This window comes from Chiloscyllium punctatum, chromosome 45 (genome assembly GCF_047496795.1).
Source record: "Chiloscyllium punctatum isolate Juve2018m chromosome 45, sChiPun1.3, whole genome shotgun sequence".
NCBI classification, from domain to species: Eukaryota; Metazoa; Chordata; class Chondrichthyes; order Orectolobiformes; family Hemiscylliidae; genus Chiloscyllium; species Chiloscyllium punctatum.
This window is the reverse complement of record NC_092783.1, coordinates 62,334,146-62,349,992: the sequence shown is the minus strand read 5'-3', so window position 1 is coordinate 62,349,992 and position 15,847 is coordinate 62,334,146. Positions and strand designations below refer to the sequence as shown.

General features: G+C 42.6%; 1 protein-coding gene across 1 annotated transcript in view; it reads right to left on the bottom strand.

Annotated features, from left to right (window-relative positions):
* The window catches only part of LOC140467494 (membrane-associated guanylate kinase, WW and PDZ domain-containing protein 3-like), a 135,733-nt gene that overhangs the window by 61,306 nt on the left and 58,580 nt on the right, over positions 1-15,847 (bottom strand). Inside the window, 1 exon segment of the mRNA XM_072563911.1 lies at positions 159-275. Coding sequence (XP_072420012.1) covers positions 159-275 — 117 coding nt within the window.

The following is a 15,847-nucleotide window of genomic DNA, read 5'->3' as shown; positions in this document are numbered from 1 at the left end:
TGGCTACATTCCTGTGATGTGACCGCTGCAAGGCAATGAGAGAGACACATAGAAACTGATGAGTTGGCTGTCTGTATGATGCGACCAGACTACTACTGATATGACAGACATAGACACAGGCACACCATCCACATTGCTGCATGGCAGACTGCACTTACATGGGATTGTTCTCAGGTAGAGATTGTCACGGATCACCTGTTGTAGCTGGTGGTCCACCGATCCCTTCTGGAACTGCAGACTGAGGTAGTGGCGAAGCTCCTTGTTTATTATTCTGCCTGTAAGAAGCAATCAATGGTTTAATTTTTTTTTACAACCTCATCCATCAGCACAGCTTGTGAAAAGGAGCACCAGAAGGCACAGAAAGGACAATTTGCAGCAAGGACAACAATAATTTGCCTTAGTGCAGAATTACCCATCACCAGGGTCACTGGATTTATCTCACACATTGAACAAATGATTCCATTTATAACATTAAAAGGAGCTTCTAAAAGCAATAAATACTTCCACGATAATGTCACTGGATTGAACAGAAGTCAAACTGAGCTCTGCCAGGCTGTAATGGGATTCGATTACAGAGGACAGACCAGACTTCCCTGGAGCAATCATAACATATTCAGTTATATGCATTAACTCCTTAAAACAGCCTACAGATGTAGAAAGAAAATCTCATTGTGGGAATGGAGGAATGGTGACGAGGCAACTTTGATACAATATTAACATGTTAGCCTGAGTGCACAATCTCAGTCACAAAAAGATCAGTTTCGACAGAGGCTTTAACAGGAATTGGGGAAGAGAGGGAATGTTGGTTAGAAAGAGGGACATGAAAACAAAGAGGAGATATTATGGTATTGTCAGGGAGATGAGTTTTCAGGAGGATTTAGAAGTGGTGGGAAAGTTAGAATTTCAGAACGGTTTAGCGGAAGAATTCCAGGACATTCTGAGGCTTCAAAATCACCTCATACTGCTCATAAAGGGTTTTACAAGAACTTAACAAGGATAAAACTGTCAACTATTTTGTCAGTATGCTAAATAAAAACCAAAAGAACTGGAGATGTTGGAAATCAGAGACAAAAAGAGCATTTGCTGGGAAAGCTCAGCACGGGGTGGCACAGTGGCTAGCACTGCTGCCTCACTGCGCCAGGGACCTGGGTTCGATTCCTGCTTCAGGCGACTGTGCGCAGTTTGCACATTCTCCCAGTGTCTGCATGGGGTGCCTCCAGGTGCTCTGGATTCCTTCCACAGTCCAAAAATATACAGGTCAGGTGAATTGGCCATGCTAAATTGCCCATAGTGTTACATGCATTAGTCAGAGGGAAATGGGGTCTGGGTGGGTTACTCTTTGGAGGGTTGGCGTGGACTTGTTGGGCCGAAGGGCCTGTTTCCACACTGTAGGGAATCTAATCATCCGTGGAGAGAAATCGGAGTTAACATTTCGGACCTAGTGACCTTTCCTCCAAATGGAGGAGTTCTGAGGAAGGGTCACTAGACCCGAAACGTTAACTGATTTCTCTGTACAGATGCTGCCAGGCCTGTTGAGCTTTTCCAGCAATTTGTTTTTATTTTGTCTGTATGCTAGTTTGCTTCACACAACAAAAAACTCTATGTTCCTGGTTGCACGCATCCCGCATTCAGACTTTTACTAGCTCTCGGTGCCCTAGCACCTCAATTACGGGCTTCTTTCCTTTGTGACACTGGCTGCTTCCCACTTCGAACTAACTAACTGTAAAAACACATCACACCCAGAACGCTTCACTTCTGGTCCTCCAGAGCTTTTGGCATTTGCCTTTTGTCCAGTTGCCCAAGTTTCTTTTGCTAGAAAGTTCTGTTGAAACACAACCATTGCTCCATCTTCCTCTTTTCATAACTCTACCCCTTATACCAAGTTTAAGGATTATTACCTCTTTTACCTAAGCATTACTGCTGTGCAGAAACGTCACAGGGCATTACCTAACACTAAAAGGAAATGAGTATAAACAGTCTGAAGGGAATTCTGTTTTTTGCAAACTCCATTATTCCTGTTATTTGCACACCATGTGACACTAGTTCAGAGGAAAATAGCAGCAAAGTGGCCATTCAGTCATCCAAGTCTGTCTTAGCATTTAATTAGTTCAGGGTTCAAATATTACTCCACTATTGTACAAAACTACTCATCTGCTCCCTACCTACAAATTACTGCTTGGAGCTGGGAGGGAGAGTTTGGGATGGGAATTATCATTCAGCACACCCATTTCAACGGCTCAGAATTGGCCAATTTAGAAATGTTCTTTCTCCCTGCCCAACTCCACTGCAAGACTCGAAGTGCCTGACCATTCCAAGATACCCTTCAGGTGTGGTGGGTGTTTTCCTTGAACTACAGGAGTCAGAGATAAAGTACACCAACAGTGCTCTTCAGTTTAAAAAAAACAGTGTGCATCTACAATGTAAGGTTCAGTGACTATTACTGCGTCTCTGCTTAGTGAGCAATCATTGCAAGGGAGCTCATATTGTCAAGAGTCCAAAAGACCACGCAGGAAATGAAACAAATTTCACAACATCCTCTCCAGAAAATCTGATCAATGTTTGGCTCCAACCTCCCTCCTGTGTCTTGACTACTCCAAGCCAGCTGGAGTGCAGAGAAATAGGAATCAATGGCAATTAGGCATTGCTCTGAAATAAAACCAACCAACAGAAAGGCTGTCTCAGTAACATCAAAAGAAATTGAAGATTACCTCACCATTCTGGGTTTGATACTCCACTCCTTTTATGTGCAAAGTTTCCCTCCAAATTTCAGGATAGTCCTAGGCAAAAAGGGAACCAGTAATGTGCTCCGAAAAGTATAGACACAAGCCCTTAGACGATGTACTACAAGAGGCTCAGGTGACCCCATTCATTTTAACAGTACTGTTGAACAGTTCTCTGCAAAAGGCTCTCTCCAATCTCAGGTTAGTTTCTAAAATGCAACTGTAGTCTCACTCACTTCATTTGGGACAAACCAGAGTATGCCTAAAGCTGATGTTTGATTTGAAGTTGCCAGAGTCAAGATTAGAGTGGTGCTCTGAGTCAAGCAAACTCAAAACATGTGAAACCAATTTTGAAGTCTTCCTGGATTGAATGCTCTCCAACAATGAAAGGCGCTTCAACTATTCTTAGCATTTTCTCATCAGCTTTTGGTTACACAGCACATGAGAGGTCAGAGGTTCCCAGTGACCTTGCCATTGGCAGGAGTGCTTTACTCACTGCCAGGAGCCCAGTGTAATCTTCAGTGAGCTTGTAGTCTTGGCCATCAATTCTTTGCAGTCTCTAGCAAAGAATTTAAAAACATCCCCCATGAGGAACCAGCTCATCCATTCAGATGTTGCGGACAACATGATTAAATCTAGTGTAGTTGAATTTGTTTAAGATTGCCTCTTACTCAAAATACAGCATCATAGATAAACCCTTCTGCTACCTTGCACTGCGGCTCAAATCAATGGGGTTGACAGAATGTGACAACAAATGCCACACAAACATGCTATAACAAATAGTGATGGTGAAATCCTTCCCCATTCCCCTCTACCCATTGGCTGGGGCGGGGATGGGGGGGGGGGGGCGTGGGGAAGAGGAGGGGGGGAAAGTCACCTGAGCAGATTAAAACTTCATAATGCAATATGTGCCACTAAGTCTTCACAACTTAACCTTCCCACCCCTAGGTATTGAATGGATGCTGCACATTCTCCCTTCCAAGGGCAATATGTGCTACTGGAGGTCCAGTGCTTTGAATTCAATGCATAAGGGTTTGTACAGAATAGTTATGGTACTAATAATTGACAGCTTAAAAGTTCAAATCCCACCAAAGTGGTTAGGGAAACTTTAGGATACATATCACCTTTTCACCTCTTGCTTACAGCTGACCCCTGACCCAATATGGTTGACAGTTCAATGCACTCAAACAGCCATGTCAAAATAGAAGTAAAAGGCTACAACAAAATCATGATCCACATGGTGGCTGTGGCTCTCAACATCATCACTAAAGGCATGGGCAATAAATACAGGCCTGGCCAACAATGCTCTCAAGAATAAGTTGCATAAAATACCAGCGTTGCCACTCGTCCTAGAGATTTATCCTCACTACACTTGTCACTGGTGAATGCTGCTACACATTCTTTTGCTTAACAAACAACCGAACTTGTAAATCAGGAAAGCACAAAGAAACAGTAATGTTTGAATTTTTAAAAAACCCGCAGTATCAATTGCAAACAAAAAAATTCAACTTCAATTGATTTGTTGAATCTGAGAAAGTAACCCCTAAGAATTTTATATAATTTTCTGAATTTTTACAATACACAGCATGTTAAAGAGAAATAAAACCAAAACCAGTCCTAATTCAATTTACTGACCCATGTATGTCATCCTTAAAGTCCACCATGAGCAAGATGAGACTGTAAGCCGAAGGAGCAGCATCGGAGCTGCCCAAGTATTGGAACAGAGCACATCAAACAATCTCGCACATTGCAGGCTGACATTTCCAGCTCCCAAGGTCTTGCCAGTCTACGCATTTAATCCTCCATAATTTGTGTTTCCATCTCTCTCCTTCACCAATTTTTGTTGGTCCCTCATTCCCTCTGAACAGTTTACATAGCGTTTCTGGATTCTGCTGAGCTCCCAGGTAACTTCCACCTGCATAGATGTAGGCTGCCTCGTAACATCAGATAATGCAAATCAATCAAAAACTAAAGGACAGCGTACTTCACATTCATGAAGTGTCTGTACAAGGACAGTTACTCCAAGGTCACCAAAAGAAATACTTGGGATACCAGAACCATTCTCAGAGACTTTGGACTGGGATCCTGACTAAAAGCCCAACACAGTCTAACACAAGCTTTATATATCTGCAACCTCTTGGTCTTTCAGTCTCTTGCAGTAACGGGCAAAATCCTATTAGCATTTTCAAATTACTTTGTCACCTGCTCATTAAATTGAAGTAATTTTTATATGTGGACCCCTAAATCTCTCTGCATCTCAATAGTTTCCCGCTTCTAACCATGTTTTCTTCTCTGATCCGACAGGATGCATGTGAGGGTACTGACAAAGGTGGGGGGAACAGCTTCCTGCTCTATCCACAAGGGGAGTGGCCAATCTCTCTCTGATTTGGCTACAGAAGCAATTATAAGCTTGAGACTGAACTGATGCAGAAATGGCCTTATCTGAAGCTTTCAAAAAGTCAGTCAACCATTGAGACTTAGCTTTCTGATGATTTTTGAAGGTATTCTGAGGCGGCTGTCCTTGGAGCAAAACCACACAACAGGAACTGAAATGTCATGAAAAGGTAGGTGAGTGGAGAGGAAATTAGCACTTTCTGGAAGTAAATTTTGGCTGAAAAATTAAGTGGAAAGAGTAGCTGTCAACCCAAGTGCTCAATCATGCCCATGTGTTTACTTCACCTTTCAATTGGAGAATAAAGTGAAACACACAAGCACAAGTTGAAGGGATTGTAATACATTTTGTTTCATCAGCCACTCTGTAGTCCCAGATTCGATAACCCAATAACAAATGCTTCCCCAGGAGCCAGAATCTTGCCTAAGTTCAATCTTGCTTGTAAATTTGAAGGAAGAGACATGTCTCTTGAGCCTTTTGCAACCTCATGACAATCCATAGTCAATAAAGTGTAGCCACTGCTGTTGGAGAAGACCCTTGAGGATGGGGAGGCAGGACCCAGGGAAAACCAAGCAGAGAGCCCCACCCTGTGGAAAATCACAATCTGCAGCTCCTGTGCATTAATGACATTTCCAGTTTAGTCTGCAGGCAGCAATGAAACAAAAGATCCTACTGTGCTGTGCTCTACCATTCAAAAGGTCACCCCGACCCCTTCCAGTGTTTATGGTCACAGCGCAACCCCTCTCGAAGCACAAGGTCTGGCACTGTCAGCTGTATCCTCAGGGCAGCTCTAACTGCTGTACGTAGAAACACATAACCAAACTGCACACAGAAAGCTCCCACACAGCAACATGACAGCAAAATAATCAACTGTTTTGATGCTAGCTGAGAGATATGTTTGACCAGGATACCAGAGAGAACTGCCTGCACTTGTAATAGGGTCATAGAAGTTTTTTTTAAACAGAGCAGATAGGCCCTTTGTTTATCACTGACCTGAATGAAGGGACCATTGAATGCGCACTCCCGTTAATACGGCGTTCAAGTGTCAGCCCGATTTGGGTGCTCAGATCTCGAATCACTGAATGTATGAGCTTCCACTTCAAAACGTAGCCTGTTGCCCAGTGAGACATAGTTGACACACAATCCTTTTATAATAAAGGCAAACTTTCAGAAATCATCTAAGTCATACCAGCTGCTCTAAGCTGCCCACTCAGAAATCTGACACTACCTCAGTGTTGAAAATGTGTTGCTGGAAAAGCGCAGGTCAGGCAGCATCCAAGAAGCAGGAGAATCGACATTTCGGGAAGGGCTCATGCCTGAAACGTCGATTCTCCTGCTCCTTGGATGCTGCCTGACCTGCTGCGCTTTTCCAGCAACACATTTTCAGCACGATCTCCAGCATCTGCAGACCTCACTTTCTCCTTTTTACTACCACAGTGTGGCTCATATAGTCACATGTAGCACAGGAACTTATCATGGTGTCATTACCACCTCCCAAACCTGCAACCGTGCACCACCTCGAACAAAGATAGCAGCATCCCTTCCAAGCAGCAAACCACCCTGACTTGGTTATATAATCTGCTCCTTTACTGTGGCTGGATCAAAATCCTGGCGGATAGTCTACCAACACTGTGGGTCTAACTTCACCACACAGACAGCAGCAATTCAAAGAAGCTCAGTAGCACCTTCTGCAGGGTCAACTAAGAATGTGCAGGAATGTGTCAGCACATTCATACTTCAAGATAAAGTAAGTGCAGTCCAATAGCCGTGATCGCAGACTTTTACTTTCTTCAAAGTTATGTCACCGTATCTTTTGCATCCGCCTAAAGGAGCAAGGCCAACGGTTTAACATTAACCAGAAGGCAGGTAACAGGAACCTGAGGTTACCACACAAACAGTGACATGAGGCTGCTTTGCAAATTCAAGGAGATGGGAAGTGTTGGATTCTGACCAACCAGATGTATGGAATGTCAGAGACTGACAAGCCTAGGGCACTCACCATTATAGATATCCATTCACACCCTCATGGAGGTGAATGACCCCAGACTGCCAGATACCAAGACATGCATTGCCCTAGAGCACAAGCACAGCGCCAGTGTGGTCACAGAGTCAGGTTTGTCATGAAGCACTGTGTACACTTTTCTAAAGGTAAATAGTTACTAGGATTTATTTTGGTAAATAGTGGTGTCACATACTAGTGGCACTCCCCTCTAGTGACAAGTAGAACAATGTGAAGAATGCATTTCATCATGGTATGCAACCGGTTAGTCTGGTATATGTTACTAAAAGCTCTTTGGTTAATTGCTTAAACCCACACAGATGTACTCCCCCATTCACACAGTGGGGAGGTTCACCAAGTCAGACAGAAATCAGATCTATTGGTTAGCTTTTAATTTTTTTTAAAATGAAGGATCTTAGAGTTATACAGTACAAATACAGACCCTTAAGTCCAACTTGTCCACGCTAACCAGACATCCTTTACTAATCTAGTCCCATTTGCCAACATTTGGCCCATATCCCTCTAAACCCATCCTATTCATACACCCACCCAGATGCCTTTTAAATGTCGTAACTGAACTGGCCTCTGCCACTTCCTCTGGCAGCTTGTTCCATACATGCACCACCCTGTGTGTGCAAACGTTGGCCCTTAGCTCTCTTTTAAATCTTTTCACTCTCAGCTTAAACCCGCACCCTCTATTTTTGGATTGCCCTGCCCTGGGAAAATGACCATGGCTATTCACCCTATCCATGCCCTTCATGATTTTATAAGCCTCTATAAAGCCTTCGACGCTCCAAGGAAAAATGCCCAGCCTATTCAACCTCTCTAGTTTTCATCCTGTTTGTTTCCATTTTAACAGAATCACATACCTGTAGTTACTGTGACAATGCCAATACAAAGAATATGCTTATGCAATAAATCACATTTGTTGAATAGGATTTGTTTAGTACTCCCTCATTCAGATTCAGGCACAAGGGTGTCGAAGAAATCTGACACTCACCTTTTTTCCTTTTTTATATGTCAGCTAGGTGTTTGAGAAACTTTATGATCTGTGCTCTGGACGCACACAATGACATTTATAAATTCATCCAGGAAGAGGACCATAAAATGTCTGAGCAGAAGTTGGCTATTCAGCCCATTAAATCTGCTCCACCATTCAATGAGATTATGGCTGACCTGATAATCCTCATGATTTGGAGACACCGATGTTGAACTGGGGCGGACAAAGTTAAAAATCCCACAACACCAGGTTACAGTCCAACAGGTTTAATCGGAAGCACTAGTTTTCGGAGCGCCGCTCCTTCATCACCTCCGAAAGTTAGTGCTTCCAATTAAACATGTTGCACTATAACCTGATCATCCTCAACTCCACTTTCTTGTCTCTTCCCTATACTCTTGGATTACTTTCCCAAATAAACATCTGCAGTAAATAACTCCACAGATTTAGTATACGGAGAATAAATTGCTCATTATCTGCATCTTAAACATGCAACTTCTTATTATAAACATATCATCTGGTCCCAGACTCTCCCAAGTAGGAGAAACAACCAGCTGATGTTACCACTCCTTCTCAAATCTCTCTTATGGCCTGAGGCAAAGTGACCCTCAAGTTAAATGAACACCAGTCGTCTGTCTCTTATAAGAGAGTAGCTCCTGGAGGCTTTAGGTGTTTTCTACTATCAGTACTGATGGAAAGTATTTATTCAACTCCCATGCCCCCTGGCTCCTCATTATTTCCCCAGCATTGTTGGGATAGAATCACCAACCCTTCACAATGGTTTCCAGCCTTCATTATAGCTTTGTTTTAATTCCTTCACGGGATTTGGATGTCACAGGCTGGGCCAACATTTATTGCCCATCCCTAATTGCCCTTCTATAATGAAACTTCCACTTTTAGGAAATCATTGAATCAGAAAACTCAACACACTAAGAGTAAACCAACTTAAAAAAATTACACACAAAATATCACAAACATCATGCCCAAAACCGGGCACCCATTACAGCAAACAACAGACAGCTTCAATGTTTGTCCTCATTTGCTCAATAATTTGATACGAGCATTCACTTCCAGCCATTCATCTTCACACAATGCTGTGGTTGCTTATAACACATGGTGCAAATAAAGGTTATTCTCATCAACAATGAGGACCAATACTTTGAATCACAGAACAGTTAAAACGCAGATGGCTATTTGGCAATATGATTTAATGCCCTTCCACTGCATCTTCTACAGGGTCATGCACACCGTTTGCATGAACAGAACCAATTATTCAACGGCCTTTGAAAGCCTCAATTCAACCCATCTCTAATACACATTCAGGCAGTGTGTTCACAACCCTGGCTACTCACCATGAGAAAGATTTTTCCACACTTTATAATGATCAACTTATAACAGCACAAAAATGGAAGTTCCTGGAGAAACTCAACAGATCTACCAGCATTTGTGGGAAGAAAACAGAGTTAACATCAAGAACTTGAGTTCAGACTCAAAGTGTTAACTCTGCTTTCTTCCCACAGCTGCTGCCAGATCTGCTGAGCAACCCCAGTAATTTTTGTTTTTGTTTCAGATCTCCAGCATCTGCAATTCTTTATTTTAGCTTATAATAGCATGTTGGCTGGAGTCAGGGAAGTATTTCTAAAGTGTAGTTAGTGATGTATTGTAGGAAATGCAGTAGTCAATTCACACATAGCAAGCTCCTACAAATGGTATTGAAACAAGTAACGACATCATCTGCCTTCGGTGATGCCAATCGAATGGTAAATACTGGCAAGATACTTGTAAATGGAGACGATAACAGGCAGCACCAGGGAGGAGAAAAATCCATACAAATGCTAAGAAATTTTTTCATGCAGAGATAACAGAGTGAGATTAACTTTAACATAAAACTGGGATATGCTGGAAATATTCAGTAGTTCAGACACTGTCTAGTCTGCTGAGCACTTCAATATTTTAAGTTCACATTTCAAATTTTCAGTATCTTTCTTTTATGTTAATGACCCAGCTTCATCTTAGGATGCTCAAAGAGGGTTTAAATAAATTGGGGAAGGGGGAAAGAGGGCCCTTTTCAAAGAAAGAACAGCAGTCGAGCCAAAAGAACTGATTTAAATATGTACACCTCAACAAAAATACCAGTCATCAGAATCACTTAGTGGCAGCTTTAAATACACACAAATTATAGGTTTGTCTCTTCAGCACTGCAAGCTACAGCAAGCCTAGCATTTCCGTACATCAGTCACACGATTGCTTACAAAATGAGTATTTGTGACTTTATAACTGCAATTGCTGCTTTTCAGATCAGATATCAAGAGGAAAAAGGTAAACATCATAGCACATGCAAGTTAAAGAGACTAAGAGCTGTCAATCACAGATCATTTATAGAGTCATAGAGATGTACAGCATGGAAATAGACCCTTCGGTCCAACCCGTCCATGCCGACCAGATATCCCAACCCAATCTAGTCCCACCTGCCAGCACCTGGCCCATATCCCTCCAAACTCTTCCTATTCATATACCCATCCAAATGCCTCTTAAATGTTGCAATTGTACCAGCTTCCACCACATCCTCTGGCAGCTCATTCCATACATGCACCACCTTCTGTGTGAAAAAGTTGCCCCTGAGGTCTCTTTTATATCTTTTCTTTCTCACCCTAAACCTATGCCCTCTAGTTCTGGACTCCGCGACCCCAGGGAAAAGACTTTGTCTATTTATCCTATCCATGCCCCTCATAATTTTGTAACCCTCTATAAGGTCACCCCTCAGCCTCCGACGCTCCAGGGAAAACAGCCCCAGCCTGTTCAGCCTCTCCCTGTAGCTCAGATCCTCCAACCTTGGCAACATCCTTGTAAATCTTTTCTGAACCCTTTCAAGTTTCACAACATCTTTCCGATAGGAAGGAGACCAGAATTGCACGCAATATTCCAACAGTTGGTGGCACTCTTGCTCTGGAAACAAAAGGTCACAGGCACAAGATCCACCTTGTGTCCCCAACCCAAACACAAAGTCCAGTCAACACTCCAAGTCAGTATCCAAGGGTGTGCTACATGATTGAATGCACTGCCTTTCAGATGAGATGTAAAATTCACCATAGTGAGAGAGATCCCATGGTCCCTATTTCAAAAGCTAGAGAGTAATTTTACTCCTTATCCGGGAATAGGTTTAGCTCAGTTGTCTATGTGGTTGGTTTGCAAAGCAGAGTGATACGAACTGTATGTTTTCAATTCCCTCAGTGACTGAGGCTATGATGAAGGACTCTTCTCAACCTCTCCCTTGCCTGAGGAATTATGGCCCTCAGGTTAAATCACCACCATTTGTCTCTCTCTAATGAGTCAGCAGCCCAATGATCTGGTAAGACTGTGGCAACTAATCCCTTGCCTGACCAAAGTTTATCTACCAACCACCAGCACCAAATATATAACTTGGTCACTACCACTACTATCATTTGTGCAAGTACGCTGTGCATAAACTAGCTGCTGTGTTCCCTAATTACAAAAATAATCCTTTGGCCATACAACTCTATGGGACAGCCAAGGTCATAAAAGGTTAGATTCCGTACAGTGTGGAAACAGGCCCTTCGGCCCAACCAGACCACATTGACCCTCTGAAGAGTAACCCACCCAGACCCATTTGCCTCTGACTAGTGCATCTAACACAATGGGCAATTTAGCATGGCCAATTCACCTGACTTGCACGTTTTTGGACTGTGGGAAGAAACCGGAGCACCCAGAGGAAACCAACGCAGGCACAGGGAGAATGTGCACACGCCACACAGTTGCCTGAGGCTAGAATTGTACCTGGCACCCTGGTGCTGTGAGGCAGCAGTTCTAACCACTGAACCACCGTGCTCTAAAAATGTATTTTTAAATAACACCCCAAAAAAAAAGTTGGAATCCTGACAGGACTATCCAATGGTAAAAGAGGTTAATTTTCCAATTTCTAAGTACTTCAAACATGTTAGAATCTGAGAATTAAGAAAGCAAAGTGGTTGGCCAGAGCAATAACTGCTTACAGCACTTAGGAGCAGCATATGGGGCACAGAAGCTCACAAGGCACATCTAAATGTTCCAGAAGAGAGGCAATCACTGTCATCCCAAGTAAGATCAATTTCCTGGAAATAAATCCAAACATCACTTCCAGAAGAGTTTTTGCATCATTTAAGGGGACTCAAGAAATTGTTCAGCCAAAGGGGCTTGCTGGGTCATGGATCAGGTACACATAACCCTTTGGTACAAACTTTCCCCAATCTCCAAAATATCATCTCACACCAATGCCAGGTATACACAGGATGGCAATAATTTACAGATTCTACAGCCACAGCTGGTTTGCATAAATTGGCACAGAGTGCCAGTAACCACACTAGCATGAGGCAACAGTCTTAAATCAGTTCAAAGTCAAAGTCTAAACATTTTACATCAATCCAGTCTGCCTGAATGTTTTAAAATGTTGGTCAGCGAATTTCTCTTCAAAAAGGCATACTACAGGAACTGAAGTAGTTACGCTTTAGAATTAGAGATTGTGTAACTTACACTTACTTACACACACACACACACACACACACGAGCTGATGAACAATCTCAATACACAGGTAGCCAGAGAATACTCAGCTCAACTCAGCCAGCAACTGGTTTAGGACCCCAGAGAAAGGTATAACATTCTCAATGCAACGATGATAATGCTGTATAAATTAACACCTGCAAGTTAGACTCAATATTCAGGGCTGGTTAGAGAACCAGTTTCGGATTTTGAGAAAGATGAGAACAGCTTGCATTTATACTTATACAATCCTTTTCACAATCTCAGAACATCATGTGCTTTCATTGTAATCATCAATTTGCACATGGTAATTTCACAAACATCATGATAACAGACTGAACAATGACAGTCAAGAGATAAACTAGCCAGGGCAACGGTAAGATATTGCTGCGTCCCTTCAAACAGTCTCCTAGGAATCTTTACATTTTCCCTTGAGAGCAGATGGTGACTTGGTTTGTCTCATCTGAAAGATAGCAGGTTCGACAATGCCTCTCTGTACCACACTAAGGAAGTCAGATTACGCATTTCAGATGCTGAGCAAAAAGAGCTCCCCAATGTACCAAAGCTGACATCTAACTTAGAAGTCAAGAAATAGAATGATAGGCACCACTGTCTGAGAGCACCTGCTACCAAGACACACGGAACAAAGGATAGCAATATGCAAAAAGACTTCCAAATGAATACCATGATTGAAAGTTGCATGGAAGAACAGTACACAATAACCATCACTCGCAACAACCATTAGGAGTCAGCCATTTAAGACAGGGATGAATCATAGAAGCCCTAAAGTATCGGGGCAGGCTATTCAGCCCATTGGATGAACACAGACACTCCAAAGAGAATCCAACCCTGAACCCCTGTAACACTGCATTTCCCATAGCTAATTCACCCAGCCTGCAAAGTATAGGGGAATTTAGCATGACCAGTCCACCTAACCTGCATATCTTTGGACTGCAGGAGGAAACCAGAGGAAAGCCAAGCAGACACCGGGAGAATGTGCAAACTCCACACAGACAGTCGTCCGAGGGGAATTGAATCCAGGTCTCTGGCTCTGTCAGGCATCAGTGCTGACCACTGAGCCACCATGCCAACAAGACAATAGCATTAACAGCATCGACCATTTTCATTGCTCCAAAACCTTCCAAGTTTTACCTTAAACACCCATCTTCTCTATTCTCGGGAATGAGAAAGCAAATTCCATTTTTCCTCTGACCAGTTCCTCACTATATATACACACATTTACTCAAATAGCAAACCAGTCATCATAACTGCTTGCAGTGGCTGAGAGCAGCAGCTGGGACTCAAAATAGGTGACATTAACTACACTGGAGCTGAGCAACATAGCTTCAATAAAAACAGGTTTAAATAATGTTGTTGTTGCTGTCATTTTGTTAAACATGGAAATAAAACATCATCCAGCTCAGGAGGGTGGGGAGTGTGTATGGAATGTACAATTTTAAAAATGATTGTACATTCCAAACAGCAGTCAGCCTAGAAATAAATCACAGAAACATGCAACATAGCTGGTTATTAGAGGCATCACTGTTCCCCAAGAACCTCCCTCCCAGCCTATTTCATTTCATATTAATATATTCATCTATTCCTTTTTATCTCATGGATTTGCCTATATTTCCTTAAATACATCTATGTTATTTGTCAGAACTGCTCCACATGGTAGCAAGTTCCATACTTACACAAGCTCTGGGTAAAGATGTTTTTCCCGAATTTTCTACCGGATTAATTTGTGACTCTCAAATTTATAGTTCCTAGTCTACAGTTGGCACATCAGGCCTTCAATATCTTTGCTGTATGTTGAATCATCCTTATTGAATTACCAAGCGTCACACAAAGATCTTCAAAAGGAAGTGGGGACTGTTGATGTGTGAAGAGCCTCACACAGTCAAGAGGAAAGCAAAGGCACTGCATTTTCAGCAAGAATACCAACACCTTCATGGGGAAGCAGTGGCCTAATAGTAATATCACTGCATGAGTAATCCAGGATCCCAGACTAATGTTCTCAGGGTGTGGGTTTGATTTGATGGCAGTTGGTAAAATTTGAACTTAACAGATATTCAGAATTAAAATGTGGTCTCACGGTGACTGCGTAACCATTACCAGTGTCGTAAAACCCCACCTGGTTCACTCACTAAGGAAGGGAATCTGCTTTTCTTACCTAGTTTGGTCAATATATGACTCCAAGTCAGAGCAATGGGGTTGACTCTTAACTATCCTCCGAAATAGCCCTGCAAGCCATTTAGCTCAAGGGAAGTAAGGGACAGGTAATAAATGCTGGCACAGCCAGCAATGCCTACAACCTGAGTGGTTACAAAATGAGCTAGCAAGACACAGAGGACAAGGCTTGCAGGTAGATTGACCCTGTTTCACAAATGCATTGCAAATGAGATCAATAGCTTTTAATTTTAAATGAAACAAGTTTAAGGTGCAATTCATACACAGCAAGACTCGATTAACAGCAATCACAAAAACACCAAGCTCATCCATCATGATGGAGTCAGTTGAAGAAACATTACTGAGCGCTCTCCCAATTTTGATCAGAACAAACATCCAAATGAACTTGTTCAGTCACTCACTTCAGCTAAGTCCTGTCATTGCCAGTCCTTCTGACTTTGCACTGCTCCAGTCACCTCTAACCATGCTCTGCTGCGTTATTACATATGAATTAGAAGCAAAACAAGTCAGTCTTTCTGCCCCTCGAACATGCTCACTGAATAAGGTAATGACCGATCTGACCGTGGACTCAAATCCACATTTCCACCTATCACCAAGAACCTTCCAACTCCTTCGTTAACATGAATCTACCTGCAAGGCGCAAGTGAGGACTGCAGGTGCTGGAGATTAGAGTCAAAATTAGAGTGGTGTTGGAAAAGCACAACAGATCAGGCAGCATCCGAGGAGCAGGAAAAATCGACATCTCAGGAAGGTCCTGATGAAGGGCTCCTGCCTGAAATATCGATTTTTCCTGCTCCTCGGATGCTGCCTGACCTTCTGTGCTTTTCCAGCACCACTCTAATCCTGACTCTAATCTCCAGCATCTGCCTTAGAAAGCATCTGCTTTCATGAAGATTTTTTGCAAAGAGAGTGCCAAAGACACTCAAGCCTCAAAAGAAAATCACCTAATTTAAATAATCGCTCTCTGATTTTTAAGCAGAGATCCCTAGTTCTAGATTCTCCAATGAGTGGAAAT